General features: G+C 51.2%; 1 protein-coding gene across 1 annotated transcript in view; it reads right to left on the bottom strand.

Annotated features, from left to right (window-relative positions):
- Nucleotides 1-18,942, bottom strand: part of LOC115073462 — a 301,189-nt gene that overhangs the window by 68,187 nt on the left and 214,060 nt on the right. The window contains exon 18 of the mRNA XM_029571896.1: nt 1,941-2,046. Coding sequence (XP_029427756.1) covers nt 1,941-2,046 — 106 coding nt within the window. The remainder of the gene's footprint in view (nt 1-1,940; nt 2,047-18,942) is intronic.

The following is an 18,942-nucleotide window of genomic DNA, read 5'->3' on the forward strand; positions in this document are numbered from 1 at the left end:
AACATTAGGGCTCACATTCAATGTCACTGGTATTAACTCTCATTGTCGTTTCAGTTCCTCTTCAGATATAAAGTGATACTTCTGCCTTCTCTTCAAAGTTGAAGTATCAAAGGGGGGAATGAAGAGGTTCAATTTCGGGACCCCCCCCTGAAGTACGAAAGAGCAACTGAACATCTTCCGACTAATCATGCCAGCAGTGAAACGCACAGCCATCTTGAACATACTAATATTTGCAACGCAAATGATACGTAATGCGTAGTGACGCAGTGACGTACTAATTTTTAGCGTAACATAACGTAACTCCATTTTGGAATAATACTTTGTATTGTATTAATACGAATGACAATGTAAAATGTCTAACACGTCAATTAAATGACGAAACAATAGTCTGATCTTAAGCTACACCTACTAGAGGACCACGCTAGCTAATGCTTGTTCAGCAATTTGTGAAATGTTTGTTCAGCAAAAACCAGAACGCATGTGTGAAAGATAAGAGTTGTAAAGTGCATAAAAGTTTGCTCCGGAGGGGGCGTGGCATGCAGTTGTACTGAGCCTTTGTCTTAGCTGCATCTTGCTGGCAATAAAAGTCTATCTTTACGGATCAGTTGTCTGGACCTCCTTACTGACTAAAAAGAGACGGTTACACCTGCAGGCGGAGCGCGGCATGGGGTCGAACAATGAGGTGGACTCACTATCGCACTCCCCCGAAACCTGGCAGGAGCAGGTAAGACGGGCTACCCTCCGCTCCTAAACACGAGCCGCAACCGCCTGTAATGAAAACGAACAGGGACTGGCTGAGGAAAACCGCGTCTCAGCCAGCACTGCCCTGAGGCAAAAACTTCTCCTGGCAGCCGGTTGCAGTGCAAGGGGAGAGGCTGGACCACCAGCTTACACCCCCGCGAGCCAGGATTCTGCTAGCACATCTACCTGAACTTAAAAACAGGAGAAGCTGCAAACTTTCTTCCTCTCCGGGACTTTCAGATAATTATTATTATTGCCCAATAGACCAGAAAGAGAGAGGTAGGGAAACAAACTTCCCTGAAAGTACTTTACAAATTTCTATTTGTTATTATTATAATTTTTTTTTTTTTTTAATAAATGATCCATTCAAAGGGATAAGGAAATATGAGAGAAAAATAGGGATCCAAACCCTTCCCCAAAAATTCCAACCCCCAAATTTAAATGGTTGTTAAAGCGGGACCGCTTTATACTGGTTATCAGAGGGCACCCTGCAAGTTTTGCTCTGTCTCCATCTGCTGGAAGGGAGGCATAACCCACGGTCTGGACTGATCCGGGTACGTACAGGGAACCCTCCCTTCTTTTTTGGTTATCATTACTAAGTCGTAGGGAAGCGTTCCCAGGTGATCTTGCAGTGTTCAGCAATCACACAAGGTTACAAGTACACGCAGGTATCCACAGTGTGCCCGCTTTTAGCCATGTGAAAAAGAGATGTTTCCCGTGAGTGTGTTCGGGTTGGGAGAAGGAAGGATGCACGCAAACATTCCCTTTTCAGAAATACGAGTGATTTTTTCCCCAGCTCGGCCGCCCACACAAATAGCAGGAGCAGAGCACATGATGGCTTCCAGCACACACGCTTTACGCTAACTTTCAGAGACAAACTACCCGAGTTCTTTCCCTTTGAATATTAGCTACGACGTACACGCAGTAAACGTGCCGGCGTACTTTGCATCTACACATGCTGTTGATAATTGCCCCCCACTTATGCATAAAAAGAACCCCGCCCCTCCTCAGCGAAGAGAACCAGCAGTGCCCTATGGGAAGTGCTCATCCCTACTCCAAAGCACTCGGCCAATCAGAATGCGGGGGTGGCTGAAGGGTCCTAAGCCCCTGAAGGGATGCAGGAATGTCCATGGGCTCAGTAAGCATTTGCAGGAACTGGTGCCTGATTACTGGAATCGTTAGAGGAAGGGGGCTATTACACGAAGGATTCTGCTTACAAGGGACAATGTTTTTGTAGCGGTTCTTGTTCCTGTTGTCGATCGCCATTCCAGCTTCGCAGGGGTACAGCAGCCCAGAATCTAACCTCTGCAAAGAAAGCACACAGAGAGAGTTAGAGCGGTAAAGCCACAGCAGTCAGATCACAGCAATGCCTGACGTGCGTCCACCTCACTGTGTCGTTCAAGGCGACTGCTGGGAGGCGGGGCTGGAAACTAAAAGCCATGTCAGTTTGACAGAACATCGATCACTGGACCCGTGTGTGGATGCTTTGTAATATAGTGAATATTCCTGGTACAGAGTTACAGCCTACTGCACACTGGACCTTACAAACTGTTCTCGGTAACACTCTTACAGTATAAGAGGTACCGTGGCAAGGGCATATTAAGTTACATGTCCTCGAGGGAACTTCATTCTGCTGAAATGGCCCTTCTTTCCTTTCCTCTGCTGAGTGCCACCAGATTTTCCGGCACAAGACTCTGTGCTTTCAGCTGTAACACACCAAAAATTTGGAACAAAGTTACATTAACCCTGCGCCTGCAGCCATGCTACCTTACCTTCAGGAAAAGAGCTAATGCATGGCTTTTCTGCTAGGTCTTCCCCCTAAGACCTGCATCTTCGTCCAACTTCCTGAACCCCTGACAAGGGACTGAGCTACACACAACAGGAACACGACTGGGGCTCGAAACTACTCACACATGGGCTTTCCCTCCTGGGTCCCAATGCTACATTAATTGCAAATTCTGATTCAGTTGTAAGCTGTTCTACTGCCCCTGTTCATTTACATTTATCGTAATCCTCCCTGAGACCAACTTTGGGAAAAGATGGAATATCAAATGTCCATAAATACATACATGGGTTGCTGTAGAGCACACACACACACAATCACACAAACACGTAGCAGAAATCCAAGCGTTTCATTAGTGTTCAGGGGAGACAGTCTTTGTGTGCGAGATTTGTAGCTTTGCAGGGACTGACTGATTGTTGGGGAAATGACTCTCATGATAGAGCATTACATAGACTGGCTGTGGGCAAAATGACTTCCCTAGATAGAGTGCATGCACCTACCATCCTTTCTGGGAATAAATACTTCCATTAAGCCACTCTCGAGTCTCGTGGAAGGAAGTGTTTCTTCATAGATCAGACAAAATTACCTACTCTGCGTTTGTTATTTTCGTGTTGCCTGTCACTTCTAAGTTTTCTTTTAACAGGAGGCATCCACGGCCATGGATTCACAGAAGCAGTGCCCAAACTGTGTGAAATCTCCATGTCATTACTGAAACCTATACGTGCAGTGTTACGATCAGTGGCCCGTGGGTTGCCCCACAGATCGCCGCTCCAACCTTTTTCCCCGGTCCCGGCTGCTCTGCGACGCAGCAGGATGCCACCAGGCCGTCCCGTCGCTCCTCCATGCAGCTGGATGCCGCCAGCAATTTTCTTCGTGGCATGCTGCCTTAGGTACAAGAGCGCGCGGCCCTCTTCAGGATTTAAAGGGACCACAGTGGGAAATTCCCCACGGCCCCTACTGATGATGTTTGCCACTGAGGCCTATAAAAGGCATCTCCTGACATAATTCCAGTGCCTCAGTATCAGGTCAGCCTGTTTTGTTGAATAGTGTGAGTTGCCAGCATCTCACTCTTCGGTTCCAGCTCGTCTTCAACTCCAGGGTCCATGTTCCTTCTTCAGTTCTTCAGTTCTTTTACATAGCCCTCACCTGCCTGTTTGCTCCTTGCCTTCCTGCCCTGTTTATCCGTCCCTTCTTCCTTTCAGTCAGATACCCGATACTTGACCTTGGCCTGATTCCTGTCCTGATTTCTTGCTGCCAGCCACTGACCATCAGGACATCTTTGAATGCAGCTTGCTGCTGATCCCAGCTTGCCTCAGGATACGCCTTGTCTCCATCCACTCCGACCCTGCTATATTGAAGAATCTCCGTCATCCGCAGAGGCCCCCTCTTGACTTGCCAGTCCCAGCACCCAAAGGCTCAATCCAAGGGGAACGAGGGTTAGTAAAGGTGAAGCTCCAGTTGGGCCTCTGCCTCGTCCAACTCTGCCAGCCGACAGTGAGAATCTGCAGGGTCCTCCCTGCAGGCTGCGCAAACTCCACCTCAGCCCAAGGGTCCACGCCTGCATCACCTGCAGTATGTCTTCCGTAAGGCAGTAGGAAGAATAATGCTTCCTTTGTGTAGTGTGATTAGATTGAGAATTCCAGAGTGGCCTGTTTACTAAATTAATACATGCTGTTAGTGGTGTCTCTATTAACCAAGTGTCTCGGCGCACATATTTGGCAGGAAGACCACTGTAGAACCGAAGTGAGGGTTCTGAAAGTAATGATATTATCATAATGAGACATGGCCAACAACACGGCTTATTACAAGTGGAAATGTAGGAAATATCCCAGTTCTTGCTAACAGGATAAGCAGCCAAAATGGACTCTCTGACATCAGCAAAAAAGGCATGCTCTGTTCTGCAATGGGCAACCAAATGCCGAGACTGCAGTGCTGTGTACGTGACTAAGCCCGATGGATTTATCAACCCCCTTCTAGCTTAAGTGGTGCCCAAAAGAGGCCAAAGGAACATGAGGACAGATGTTACCATATGAGTCGGTACTGCAATAATATTGATGCCTCTTTTTATGGTTTTAAGACCAATCTGAGAGCCGGACTTATCAGTGGCCTGTCAAACCTTGGCAACTGTCATTCATCAGAACTGACCACTTGCTGAAAGAAGAAAGAGACAAAGAACTGGCAAAAGAGTGGGAAAATCTGCTAATTAAAAGCCTTAATTATGCATTCACCTGACTATGCATGAAGCTGCTGAATTATGCATAAGTAAGCTCTTAAAAAGCAGCAGAGTGCCAGAACTCAGGGTCGTGGCCTTCATAGCTAACCAAAGAGGAAGGCAACCCTCCGAATGCTGCTGCTTCCCACCCCCTGCTTTATCTCCAGGCATTCTGGGCTGAGGTGACTAGCGGAGACCAAGGGTACAACAGAGCAAGGTATAAGGGAAAAGGGAGCTGAACAGTCTGTTGCTTTGGTGACAGTGACTGTCTTCTCTGTCTCTGCGCTGAAGACCTGTGAAGGGAGAGACAGCCTGACCAGCAAGCGAGCATGTGTTACTGCAAGTCCTGTATGGTAAGAAACTGTAGCTCCACTTCCCATCTTGTGGATTAGTAAAGTAAGAGCTCATTAACACTCTATATATGCAAGTTTATGCTAGAGCAAATGTGAGGCTAGCATTAATTAATTGTAATCTGATAAGCACCAGATGTCAAGCATGCTTTCGGGACTATTGTTTTTCTTATTCTCTGTTTCCATAATTGCTTGTGTGTCCTGATGAAGTGTCATTACGTTAGCCCTGTGTAACTAGAAATAAGATTTTTACACAGACAATTTGGTGAATTTTTCTAAGCAAACAGACAGGAGAAGCTGATGAAATAAGGAGGTTCACATAAAAGGGAAGTGGGGATAGAAAATCCTAATTCCTCTCCCTACAGAAACGCACAAAAAATCACAGAGAGAATTTTTGAAAAATGTGCCTGTCCTTGCTCTCTTTCTCCTCCTGTAGCCTAGATAGGTTCCGCAGCAGGACATGACTCCAGTCTGTTCCCAAGGCTCAGTGGGGTCCCTGGACCAGTCCTCACCATCTCTCTCTTACCTCCTAGGGCAGAGATCCCTGGATAAGCCTCCATATCTTTCTCTCCTCCTGTGGTAGGGATCCCAAGATCAGCATTTCTCTCTCCCTTCTCATGGGGTGAGGAGCCCCAGACAAGCCCTCACTATCTCATTTTCCCCCTCCCGGTATAGCAATCCCATGGTCCTTCTCTCTCTGCCCTCCTGCGGTAGGAATCCCTGGACAAGCCCCCACAATGCCTCTCTCCTCCCAGGATGGGGATCTCCCACATAGCCCTCACTGTCTCTCTCGCTTTCTCTCTCTTCCCGGGATGGGGGATCTCCAGACCAGCCTTCACTGTCTTTCCTTGCCAGAGGCCTAAAGAGAGAATTCCTGGATCAGTGCTGACCATATGAAAGAAGAACCTAAGAACACACAGCGGCTATAGAGATCTTTTTATGGATTGTTTTCAGAATGTGCTACTTTTTTTCCTTAAAAATTGCAAAAGTAGTATCTAATCCCCCACTAAAAACTCAAAATATAAATACAACAAGTAGAGGGAATAATTTTGTCACTCTCAAAAATAACCAAACATAACAACTATCAAGAGATATTTAAATTTTTGTGAAGAGATGGCATCAAAGGTGGACCTTTGGGCTAAGAAAACACCATAAAGGTAATCCGTTAACTGTCTTTGCTTGCCAAACACCCCAATACAAGTTCCACAGGTGAAAACTTGTGACCTGAATGTAAATAAACTTCTCACGAAAGTCTTGTGTGATTATCCAGTGTGGTCGTAAAAGTCACTGTAAGGCAATTCTTTGTGTGTGTGTATAAAGTGATATAATACAGCTCCAGGGCAGGCTGACTTAATCTGTGCCTTGCCACAGCTATAAATCCACAGCTTAAACATCCCACACCAGCCTGCATGCATGGCCAGTCACCAAGCCAGTCATAAACCATTAGAGTTGAATACTTAGCTTCCAACTTGAAATGACATCAAAGCTGCGTACAACAAATTTACAGTAAATTGGTGATTTTCATGTTAAAAGGGACCCCTAACCAAGGCGTAATGCAAAATGTATGTAATATCTGTACAAAGTTTGTCACTACATTGAATTGAAGAGGAAGCTTAAAAAGATGTGTTTTCAATTGTGACCCAAAAGCAAAATTAAACATGAGTTTTATCAGCTAAGCAAACAATCTGACTGGCCAAATGCCCCCGGTGCGTCCACATAGCTTCCAAGCTGGTGCGTGCATGCTCACTCAGAGACTCGGGTATATCTTTCCAAGGGATCCAGCCAGCTCCATAAGGCCTTAGCTGGGTAAATCAAAGCCTTTGAAAATCCAGCATTGCTGAGTGGTTAAAACATAGTGACTTAGTTCAGTAGGAAACTGTATTTTAGCTGCTTCAGTTGTAGGTGTTGTGGGGGTCACAGTTACATCTGAGAAGAAGCGTTAGATGGCTGGTAATGATTTTCTGCACCAGACAGTTCAGCCTGGTGGTCCAAATCTAGGCAAACCCCCCCTCCTGATATTTCCATATTTCCATGTAAAAAAATTAAAACCCTCCACCCCGCGCTCCCCCACATCCCCACCTCACTCCCCTGAAGCCCTACTGTATGCACCATCAGAGCAACGATGGACGCCAAGCTCGGAGGAGGTAAGATGGCCTCCCCTCCCAGTTCGGTTTGGGCATGTTTGGGACTATTCTGTGAGGTGGGAAGGGCTGGGAGGGGGGGGGGGGGAATGTTTTCGCCTTGGGAGGAGGGTAGATTTAGGGGTGCGGTTTGGCCCGCATATTTTTAAACCCCCGTGGGGGTGGGATCAACAGAGGAAAATTAGTTCTTACCTGTTAATTTTCGTTCCTGTAGTACCACGAATCAGTCCAGACCGTGAGTTGAGCCTCCTGTCCAGCAGATGGAGACAGACTAAAACTGAAAAGGGTATCCTATATTGGGACAGAGCCTACCCTGCAACCCTTCAGTATAACCATTGTCAAAGCAGATAAGAACTAAGAGAACCCCGAAAAGAAATCAAGCAAGTAAACACGACCCAAATGAGTAACAAATGAAACAATTATCAACAAGGAATGGACTGTGTAAAATAGCACTCTTGCATATCCTTGGTCATCATACAGATGCTTCCGGTGTCCTTAAGATAATGATAGGTGATATTCATCCAGAGACCTGTAGGAAGAGCTTCGAACGGACGGCAGAAAAGGAAGAAAACCAGGGAAGGGTATCTGGACTGATCCGTGGTACTACAGGAACAAAAATTAACAGGTAAGAACTAATTTTCCTTTCCCTGTATGTACCCGGATCAGTCCAGACCGTGGGATGTACCAAAGCTTCCCTAAACTGGGTGTGACCGAGACATAGAAACATAGAAACATAGAAATGACGGCAGAAGAAGACCAAACGGCCCATCCAGTCTGCCCAGCAAGCTTCACACGTTTTTTTCTCTCATACTTATCTGTTTCTCTTAGCTCTTGGTTCTATTTCCCTTCCACCCCCACCATTGAAATATCTAGCTTGATTAGTTAGGGGTAGTAGGGGTAGTAACCGCCGCAATAAGCAAGCTACACCCATGCTTATTTGTTTTACCCAGACTATGTTATACAGTCCTTATTGGTTGTTTTTCTTCTCCCCTGCTGTTGAAGCAGGGAGCTATGCTGGAAATGCGTGATGTATCAGTCTTCTCCCATGCTGTTGAAGCAGAGAGCCATGCTGGATATAGTCCTGCTCGAAGCACCTGCTGTCCAAAAGAACCAAAGACCGGGGCATGCACATCTAGACGATAATGCCGAGCAAAGGTATGCAGGGATGTCCATGTAGCAGCCCTGCAGATATCTTGTGGAGAGACCAACTGACTCTCCGCCCACGAAGTAGCCTGAGAACGCAAAGAGTGAGCCTTCAAGCCCTCAGAAACTGTCCGGCCTCGGCAAAGATAAGCCGAGGCAATCGCTTCCTTCAGCCACCGAGCAATAGTAGACCGAGAAGCCTGTTTGCCCTTGCCGAGCTGCGTATCGAAACGTGCCCCCAAAAATTCCAACACCTGGGAAGGCTGTAGGTGGCTTTTGGGGAAGTTGACTATCCACTCGAGGGAGGTAAGAAGAGCAAAAACCCAGTCGTCTGCCTGCCAGCAGAGAATCTCCGACTTGGCCTTCATGAGCCAGTCGTCCAGATAAGGATGGACCAAGATTCCTTCCCGGCGGAGAGCAGCTGCCACCACCACCATGACCTTGGTAAAGGTACGCGGCGCTGTGGCGAGACCGAAGGGCAGCGCCCGGAACTGAAAATGCTGGCCCAGTACGTAGAAGCGAAGGTACCTCTGATGTTCGGGGTGAATTGGGATGTGTAAGTACGCCTCCGTTAGGTCGAGAGAGGCCAGGTATTTGCCGAGATGAACAGCTGCTATGACCGCCCTCAGGGTCTCCATCTGAAAATGCGGCACCTTGAGAGCCCGGTTTACCCTCTTGAGGTCCAAGATTGGGCGAAAGGAATCTTCCTTCTTCGGGACCATGAAGTAGATGGAATATGGCCGGTGCCAAGCTCTTCCACTGGAACTGGAACGATGGTGCCCAGCTGTCGGAGCCTGGTAAGGGTTTGGGCCACCGCATCCCACTTCAGGCATCAGCAAGGAGAGACTACATAAAGGTCCGGCAGATCTCGAGAAAATTCTAACGCGTAACCATCTTGAATGATCTTGAGAACCCACTGGTCTGATGTGATCTTGACCCATTCCTCGAAAAATAGGGAGAGACGACCCCCTAGATTGGGGACAGAGGAACGGTTCGACCGGATCTCATTGGGGAGCGGGCTTCGGGGTGGCACACTGAGAGGCCCCCTCGCGGAAGGGCTGGCGATCTCGAAAGGGCTGAGACCAAGATTGAGACCTGGAAGGGTAAGTCCTAGAAGAAGCCCCACATCCTCGCATCACATACCTACGTTGGCCCCGAAAATGGGAACGGGAAGGCACAAACGCTCATGATTGTTTCGGCTGGTCCTCAGGTAGCTTATGAACCTTGTTCTCACCCAAGGAATTAATGAGCTGCTCCAGGTCCTCGCCAAAAAGCAACTTACCCTTAAAGGGCAGAGTGCCCGACCGCGCCTTGGACGAAGGGTCCGCTGACCAGTTACGTAACCAGAGGAGCCTTCTAGCGGAAACCGCCAAGGCCATCGCCTTTGCCTGGACGCGGAGAAGATCGTACAGCGCATCCGCCCCATATGCAATGACGCCTTCCAGCCTTTCAGCCTGCTCTGCCTCTGCGGACAGGAGGTCCTGGGTGCCGAGTAATTGCTGAACCCACCTGAGGCCTGCCCGCTGCATGAGACTGCTGCAGATAGTCGCCCTGATTCCCAAGGCAAGCACCTCGAAGATGCGCTTAAGGTGGAATTCAAGCTTGCGATCCTGCATGTCCTTCAAGGCCATAGCACCCACCACTGGAATATTGGTGTGCTTGGTCACAGCAGAAACTGAAGAATCTACCGTGGGGATTTTCAGCATTTCCAAGCAGTCCTCCGGGAGTGGATAAAGTTTGTCCATGGCTCTCCCAATGTGGAGCCCCACCTCAGGAACTTCCCATTCCCGGAGGAGTAGCAATTTGTGCATAGGGTGAAACGGAAAAGCACAAGCTGGAGCCCTAAGTCCTGCCAGGACCGGGTCCATGTGCTTATGTAGCGTGGTCGTAAGGGAATCCGCCAGGGGGCCCTCAATCCCTAATTCCTGAAGGACAAAAGGAATGATGGGCTCCAACTCCTCTTTGTGAAATAAACGGAGCACCCTGGTGTCATCCCCGTCCAGAGGAGGGAGCGTCTCCGCCCCGTCCAGACTCTGATACAGATCTGGGGTCCCCAGGGGCGCTAGAGGGTCCGGGAGAGGGGGGGCCCCCGGGCCCACCCGCACCTGAATAGATCCCTGCGCATCCGGAGGTGCAGGAGCAAGTGGGGGGTCCAACCGTGGAAATTTGGCAGGTGGGGGACCAGGTGAAAGATCCTCCTCCTCCTGCAAGCTGGCCAGATAGGATTTGCGCATGAGGAGCACAAATTCTGAAGAAAAATGCGGCTTAGCCTTGACCGGGGGGGGGGGGGGGGTCGGTCGGGAACCTCTGCCTGGGGACTCACAGGACTCAAAATGGGGGAGACCTTAAAAAATTCGGGTCGTCAGCGCTAAGCATCTCCGAATCGGGAGTTGCTGAAACCCCCAAGATGCCCGCCGTTCCTGCAGTTTGCCGACTCGGGAACGGCCTGGCCACGCAATGAGAGCGACCCCGGACTGAATTTAATCGCACTGCCGGAGAGGGCCCTTCATCCCCCGGCAAACATGCTGAGCAGAGCCTCTCACGCGAGATATGTGTCGAGGGCTCTCCACACGACAGGCAGCAGTGGGAGCGTGGCATAATCAATGAAGAAAAGCCGCGAGCTGCAGAGAAAATCAGCTGATTGCTGTAAGTGCTGAAAATGTGCTGCCGGGAGGAGCGGAGGCAGCAGACTGAACCCTGCACGCTCCTTTTCCAAAACCACCCTGGCTGCCGGCCCCCAATGACAAAAACAGGCTTGTGAAGCTTGTATATATATCTTTATCTTTTTTTTTTTTCCACAGCATAAAAGTGGAAGCTGAGGAATACAGGATCCCTAAGGGAACTGCACTGGGGGGGCTTCCTTGTCAAACGAAAGACAGCCAGGGGAGGGGGGAGTGACTGGACCACCAGTTTCACCCCCAATAGGATCACCGGGAACAGGGGCTTAGGCTATGTCCACACAAGGGGCAAAGCCCCCCTTAGCCCCGCAAGAGCGTGGAGACAATACTGTCTCCTGAGACACGAAATCAGAGCCAATTGCCTTTTTTTTTTTAAACTGAACAAAAGAACAGTACTTGCTTGATCCTGTGATAGAAACTACCCAAATAGGGAGAAAAGACTAAAGGAAAATTAGTTTCTTACCTGATAATTTTCGTTCCTGTAGTACCAAGGATCAGTCCAGGACACCTGGGTTGTGACTCCGCACCAGTAGATGGAGACAGACTAAAACTTGTGGGCGGAGCCATATAAGCCCCTGTGCCAGTCACAGCCCCTCAGTCATACGTAATGTCAAAGTAGAAACCCAAATGGGCAACCATAGCTAACTAACAAAACTCGCCATTTAACCGGAAACAATTCCAACCCCTGCGGGAACCGGACTCCCCAACCGGGAGAGCGAACAAGCGGTGAGCTTAAGGAAACAACTATGAGCGGACTCTCCGTCAGCGGGCGGGATCCTGGACTGATCCTTAGTACTACAGGAACGAAAATTATCAGGTAAGAAACTAATTTTCCTTTCCCTGTACGTACCAGGATCAGTCCAGCACACCTGGGATGTACCAGAGCCAACTTACCGAGGGTGGGAAGCAGAGAGTCCCGCTCGGAGTACCCTCTCTCCAAACCCTCCGACCTCAGCGGCCTGAACATCCAGACGGTAATGTCTGACGAAGGTATGCAACGACTTCCAGGTAGCCGCCCTACAAATCTCTTGGGGCGACACCTGAGAAGACTCCGCCCAGGACACAGCGTGAGACCTTGTCGAATGAGCCCGAAGACCCACCGGCGGAGTCTTTCCCCGTACAATGTACGCTGAGCCTATGGCCTCTTTGAGCCAATGGGCGATCGTCGTGCGAGACGCTACAGCCCTTTTCTTGGGACCGGAAAAGAGGACAAACAGATGATCCGTTATCCGAAAAGGATTAGTGACCTCCAGATAGCGAAGGAGGGATCTCCTCACATCCAGCTTTCGCAAGTCCCTCGCCTTCGGATCCGACGACTCCCCGACCGCGAAAGCGGGAAGTTCAACGGAGTGATTCAAATGAAAAGCCGAGATGACCTTCGGAAGAAAGAAGGGACAGTGCGCAAGGAAACGCCTGTGTCGGAGATTCGCAAGAACGGCTCCCTACATGACCACGCCTGTAATTCCAAGATACGGCGTGCCGAAGAAACCGCCACCAGAAACACGGTCGAAACCGGGAAGTTCAACGGAGTGATTCAAATGAAAAGCTGAGATGACCTTCGGAAGAAAGAAGGGACAGTGCGCAAGGAAACGCCTGTGTCGGAGATTCGCAAGAACGGCTCCCTACATGACCACGCCTGTAATTCCAAGATACGGCGTGCCGAAGAAACCGCCACCAGAAACACGGTCGAAAGCGGGAAGTTCAACGGAGTGATTCAAATGAAAAGCCGAGATGACCTTCGGAAGAAAGAAGGGACAGTGCGCAAGGAAACGCCTGTGTCGGAGATTCGCAAGAACGGCTCCCTACATGACCACGCCTGTAATTCCAAGATACGGCGTGCCGAAGAAACCGCCACCAGAAACACGGTCTTCAATGTGAGATCCTTGACAGTAGAGCGCTGCAAAGGCTCAAACAGTGCCGAACATAAGGCAGAAAGAACCCAATTAAGATTCCAAGCCGGATAGGAAGAACGCAAGGGAGGACGGAGATGCTTAGCCCCCTTCAGGAAACGGGCTATATCCGAGTGAAGAGCCAGAGGGGATCCCCCGACCTTCCCCCGCAAACAACCAAGTGCCGCCACGTGGACACGTAGGGAACTGCACGCCAAGCCTCTGGCCAGTCCCGCCTGGAGGAAGCCAGAATATCAGAGACCGCAGCGGCGGTGGGATCCAAACCTCGCTTCATACACCAATCCTCAAAAACTACCCAGACCCTGACATAAGCCAGGGACGTAGACTGCTTCCGGGACCTCAGCAGCGTAGCAATAACCGCGTCCGAGTAACCTTTTCTCTTTAACCGATTCCTCTCAAAAGCCATGCCGCAAGAGAAAAGTGATCCGCATCCTCCAAAAGACGGGGCCCTGATGAAGCAGCCCCGCGAAGCCGTGGAGACGAAGGGGAGCCTCCACCGACAACTGAATGAGGTCTGCGAACCATGGACGGCGTGGCCACTCCGGTGCCACCATGATCACGTTGGAGGGGTGCAATTCTACGCGCCCCAGGATCTTGCCGATCATTGGCCACGGGGAAAACACGTACAGCAGCACATCCGTCGGCCAAGGGAACACCAGCGCATCGACGCCCTCTGCTCCCCGCTCTCGACGCCGACTGTAAAAACGCGGAGCCTTTGCGTTGTGCCACGTGGCCGTCAGATCCAAGTGGGGAACTCCCCACGTCCTGCAGAGGAGAAGAAACGCCTCGTCCGCCAGTTCCCACTCTCCGGGATCTAGACGATGCCTGCTGAGAAATCTGCCTGCACGTTGTCGACCCCGGCAATGTGAGACGCTGCTATGCTGCCGAGATGTTGTTCCGACCAGACCATCAAAATTCTCACCTCTTCCGCCACCAGTGGACTTCTCGTCCCTCCTTGACGATTGATGTAGGCCACGGTGGTTGCGTTGTCTGACAGTACTCGGACCGCCTGTCCCCGCACCAAGGGTAGGAAGGCTTGGAGAGCCAGATGGACCGCTCCGGTCTCGAGGCGGTTGATGGACCATTGAGCTTGCGATGCTGACCAACGACCTTGCACCGACTTCCCTAGGCAAACTGCTCCCCAGCCAGAGAGACTGGCATCCGTGGACACCACCGTCCAGTCGGGAATGAGAAGGGATACGCCACAGGACAGATGACTTGGATCCAGCCACCAAAGAAGACTGGATCTCGCCGGACCCACAAGCGGGAGCGGTAGGTAGAAATCCTCCGAAACTGGCTTCCAACAGGACAGCAAAGAAGACTGCAATGGCTGCAGGTGAGCGAACGCCCAGGGTACCAACGCGAGCGTTGAAGCCATAGACCCCAGCACCGTCAGGTAATCGCAGACTCGCGGACGGCGAAGAGACAACAGACGCCGCACCTGAGATTGCAGTTTGCCTATCCGATCTTGAGAGAGGATTACCCTGCCCCGTTTCGTGTCGAATAAGGCCCCCAGAAATTCCAAGGACTGAGTGGGAGCCAAATGACTTTTGTTGTAATCGACCACCCAGCCTAGGGACTGCAAGAGCTGGAGGACCCTGTCCACCGCCCGTCGACACTGACTCTCTGACTTCGCCCGAATCAGCCAATCGTCTAGGTAAGGATGAACCAGAAGACCTTCCCGTCGCAGCTGCGCCGCCACTACCACCATCACTTTTGTGAATGTCCGAGGCGCCGTTGCAAGGCCAAAGGGGAGCGCCCGAAATTGGTAGTGCCTCCCCAGAACGCAGAACCTCAGAAGCTGCTGGCACGATGGCTGAATGCCCACGTGAGGGTACGCCTCCGTGAGATCCAGAGAAGCCAGAAATTCGCCCGGACGCACCGAAGCGATAACTGACCGAATCGTTACCATTTTGAAGTGGGGAACGCGAAGACATCTGATTACCCCTTTGAGGTCCAGAATTGGCCTTGAAGTGCCGTCCTTCTTGGGAACCACGAAGTAAATGGAGTAACGGCCCGAGCCGCGCCGATCGGCAGGGACGGGGGAGATGGCCCCCAAGCTTTCCAGCCGACGGAAGGTGTCCAACCTCGCCGCCCTCTTCCTGGGGCCTTGCAGGGCGAGACCAGGAACTCGTCCGCTGGGATGCGAGCAAATTCTAACTCGTAGCCGTGTCTTATCACGTCGAGGACCCACTGGATCGACGTCACCCTGATCCACTCCTTGAAATATAAAGTGAACCGCGCCCCTACATTTGGAACGGCGGGCCGCAGGCGCGACGAGGGGTGGACCGGCCGGATTTCATTGCGAGGGCTTGAACCTCGCACCCGACGGGACTCCGCCTTGCCCCCCGTAACGTTTCCCACGAAAGGACTGCTGCCATGGAGTGTTCCGGGAAGAAGATGGTCTATACGAAGGGCCGGCGGATCCTTGAGGGCGCGATTTCCTGGGCCCCCGGAACCGGAAAGGAGGGCCGCGCCCTGGCCCTATCCTCGGGCAGCTTGAATGCCCTGTTCTCCCCCAGAGAAACCATCAAATCATTCAACTCCTTACCGAACAACAACTTCCCCTTGAAAGGAAACGAACCCAGGTGGGCTATGGAAGAGCCATCCGCTGCCCAGTTGCGTAGCCACAGGAGACGGCGCGCCGAAACTGCGGCTACTATGGACCTAGCAGAGGTGCGCAGCAGGTTGTGGAGGGCGTCAGCTCCATAAGCTATTGCCGCCTCCAATCTATCAGCCTGAGACGCCTCCTCCGCCGACAGGCCTGCATTCGCCTGAAGGACCGGGGCCCAGCGTAAACTAGCCCGCATGGCGAAGTTAGTGCAGATTGCTGCCCGCACCCCTAGGGCGGATACCTCAAATATCTTCTTGAGCTGCACTTCGAGCTTCCTGTCTTGAATATCCCGAAGGGCCGTCGCGCCCGTGACCGGGATAGTGGGCCTCTTCGTCACCGCGGGGACCGCTGAATCCACCTTTGGAAGTCGCAGGTGCTCCAGCGCCTCCTCCGGGAGCGATAGAGCTTATCCATGGCCTTGCTGACTTTCAACCCTATCTCCGGGGTATCCCAGCAGCACTGGATCCATATTGGCCTCCTGGCGGACCACCACGGGTGGAGCCTCTATCCCCAGATCCTGGAGAATGGCCGGGATGAGTGGCGACAGTTCCTCTCTGCGGAACAGACGGACTACCTTGGGGTCACCCCCGTCCGTGCCTGTGTACCTTCTCCCGCGCCGGGCTGGGCGGAGCCATCCACCCCCGTCTCCTCAGCCCCCCTCGGGGGCTCCTCGAGACCATCAGTATCCGCCGTGGAGGAATCTTCTAGATCTGACTCCTGAGGTACGCCCCGGGGAAGCCGTTTCCCTCGCGCTGGCTCCTGGGCGAACATCGCGGTCTTTTTTTTTTTTTTTGCCTTGCGCTTACTCGGTGGGGCCTGGTTGGAGCCCTCCCCAGAGCCCCCCCCCTCGGGAGCGCTTGCTGCGCTTGTACTTAAGTACCTTGCGTAGCAAGACCGTGAAAAACTCATAAAACGACCTGGATTCGGAAGAATCGGCGTCGGAATCCCCCCGGGGCCGAAGCCTCTCCTCGGCGCCCCCTCCCGCCGCGCCCCGCTGCGGGGATAACGCGGGAGGGAGAGCCAAATCGCCTGCCGCGGTCCGCAAGAATTCCTTGCCGGTGGCCAAAATGGCCGCCGCTCCCGCGCTGAGCGGGAAAATGTCCTGAGGCCTATTACTGGGCCTACCCCTCGCGGCGGCGAACGCGCGATTCGGGCCCGAGCCCCCCGCGATGCCCCGGACGTTGCTTCACCGCCCTGGATGCAGGCCGAGCAGAGGCCCTCCCTGGACAAACGCGCGCGCGGCGACCCGCAGGCCTTGCATGAAGAACCGCGCGGCATGCCGGCGACCGCGGGAAGTAAAAAAACTGAGGCGCGTCAAAATTAAAGAAAAACTAATTCGGCGACCTCCCCCCTTGCCAGCGGCGCCCCCCTGCGCGAAGACGACGGAGCAGCGATGCCGAAGCAACGGAGAGCCGGCCGCAACAAAATAAAAACAGAAACTCTTTTTTTTTTTTTTTTAAACGCTGATGCTGGCCGCTGTCCTGGAGCCCTAGTCCTGCAGGGGTGAGTGAACCGGGCTCCCCGGTGTCACCCCTGGCGCTGCCACTAGACCAGCCGGGTCCTCGACCCTGGCAGCGGCCTCAACCGGGGGAGGGTAGTCCCCTCAGGACCTCTCAACCCCCCTGGGAGGCAGGGCACCCGAGACTAAAGGATTAAAAGAAAACCCTAATTTGGCATATAAACAACTAGGCCTAACAAAAAACCTAGCCCAAAAATTCAAACCTGACTAACACCAGAACCAGGTCAGGCAGGGCTGTGACTAGACCTGCACCATCTACTGGAGACAGAGTAAGACTGAGGGGCTGTGACTGGCACAGGGGCTTATATGGCTCCGCCCACAAGTTTTAGTCTGTCTCCATCTACTGGTGCGGAGTCACAACCCAGGCGTCCTGGACTGATCCTGGTACGTACAGGGAACTAGCCAAGATGAGGGAACCGTAGGGTAAGCTGATCCATCTGATGGAGACAGATACTGATGGGTTGCAGGGTAGGCTCTGTCCTGATGTAGGATACCCTTTTCAGTTTTAGTCTGTCTCCATCTGCTGGACAGGAGGCTCAACCCACTGTCTGGACTGATCCGGGTACGTACGGTTTTAGGTTCAGGAGAACGTGATCATTGGGGGATGTTCCGCCCTTATTGTTTTAAGCATCAGTGGGAGGGAAAATTGGGAGGTGGCTTTCATTTTTTTAGTTCGGTCCAGAGGGAGGGGGATCATGGGGTTGGTGATGGTGCTGTTTTAACCCTTCCCCCACCCCACTGCTGGACTTGCAGTTTGGGTGGGAGGAAGCTGGACCGCATTCTTTTTGCGAGTCTGCATAGAAGACACGGGGGGGGGGGGGGTGGATCATGCAGGGGGAGTGTAGATTGTTAGCACCCATTCCCCCCACCAATGAACCTGCAGGTTGGGCAGGAAGACGGGGGATCAGGCTGCATTTTCTGTGAAGGTTCAGGTGGGAGGACCTGGCCAGCCAGATTTAGGGTTGCTATGTTAGTGCCTGGATTTGTCTGGCCAAGTTAGGCTGTTAACACTGAAAAGTAGTGCTGGCCACATATCTTTCTTCACTTAGTGAAACAAGGTGGATCAATTTAGCAGCTCAGCCGAGTAAATTTTCAAAGGCTCAGATCTAGCTGGCTAAATCCTTTTGGGAATTGACCCCTTATGCAAAGGGAATCAGGGCTACAGACTTGTGAGAACAAATACAGAGACTAAATTGAACCTTATGTGAACCTTATCTTTATCGCCTCTCGCAACCATATGAAAATGTATAACTAACCTTGAAAATGTATAACTAACCTTAATATTGCCATAACTGTAATTTTGATCATAATGTCTATGCTAACTCATTAGCATACTCTATTCCATCGAAACTTGTAAACCGTTATGATGGCGACACCGAATGACGGTATCTAAAACTCGATAAATAAATAAAATAAAATAAATAAATAAATTGTAATCTTTATTACAAAAATATATGTATAAGAAATGCACACTTAAAACTGAATACATGTACTCAAAACATTTTTTGGGATTTTGCAAACTTTTTCAACAATGAATATACATACATCTTACCATAGAATATACACACACACCACATTCATACTATATAACACCATGACAACAAATATGTGTATACGTCTATCGTTGGTCAATGTTCAAATTCCCCCCTGAAGAAGCCAAGAGGTGAAAGGAGGATCCTTGTCGCGGTTCTTCACGTTTACCTTGTACAGAAGTTTGACTCAACCTCATGCATACTGTGTTAGTTGAGCCGCTATCTGTTGTTATGGTGTCAAGGTATGAATGTGGTGTGCGTGCATATTCTATGAAACGATGTATGAATATTTCTAGTTCAAAAATTTTGAAAAATCCAC

This window comes from Rhinatrema bivittatum, chromosome 1, assembly GCF_901001135.1.
Source record: "Rhinatrema bivittatum chromosome 1, aRhiBiv1.1, whole genome shotgun sequence".
Taxonomy (NCBI): domain Eukaryota; kingdom Metazoa; phylum Chordata; class Amphibia; order Gymnophiona; family Rhinatrematidae; genus Rhinatrema; species Rhinatrema bivittatum.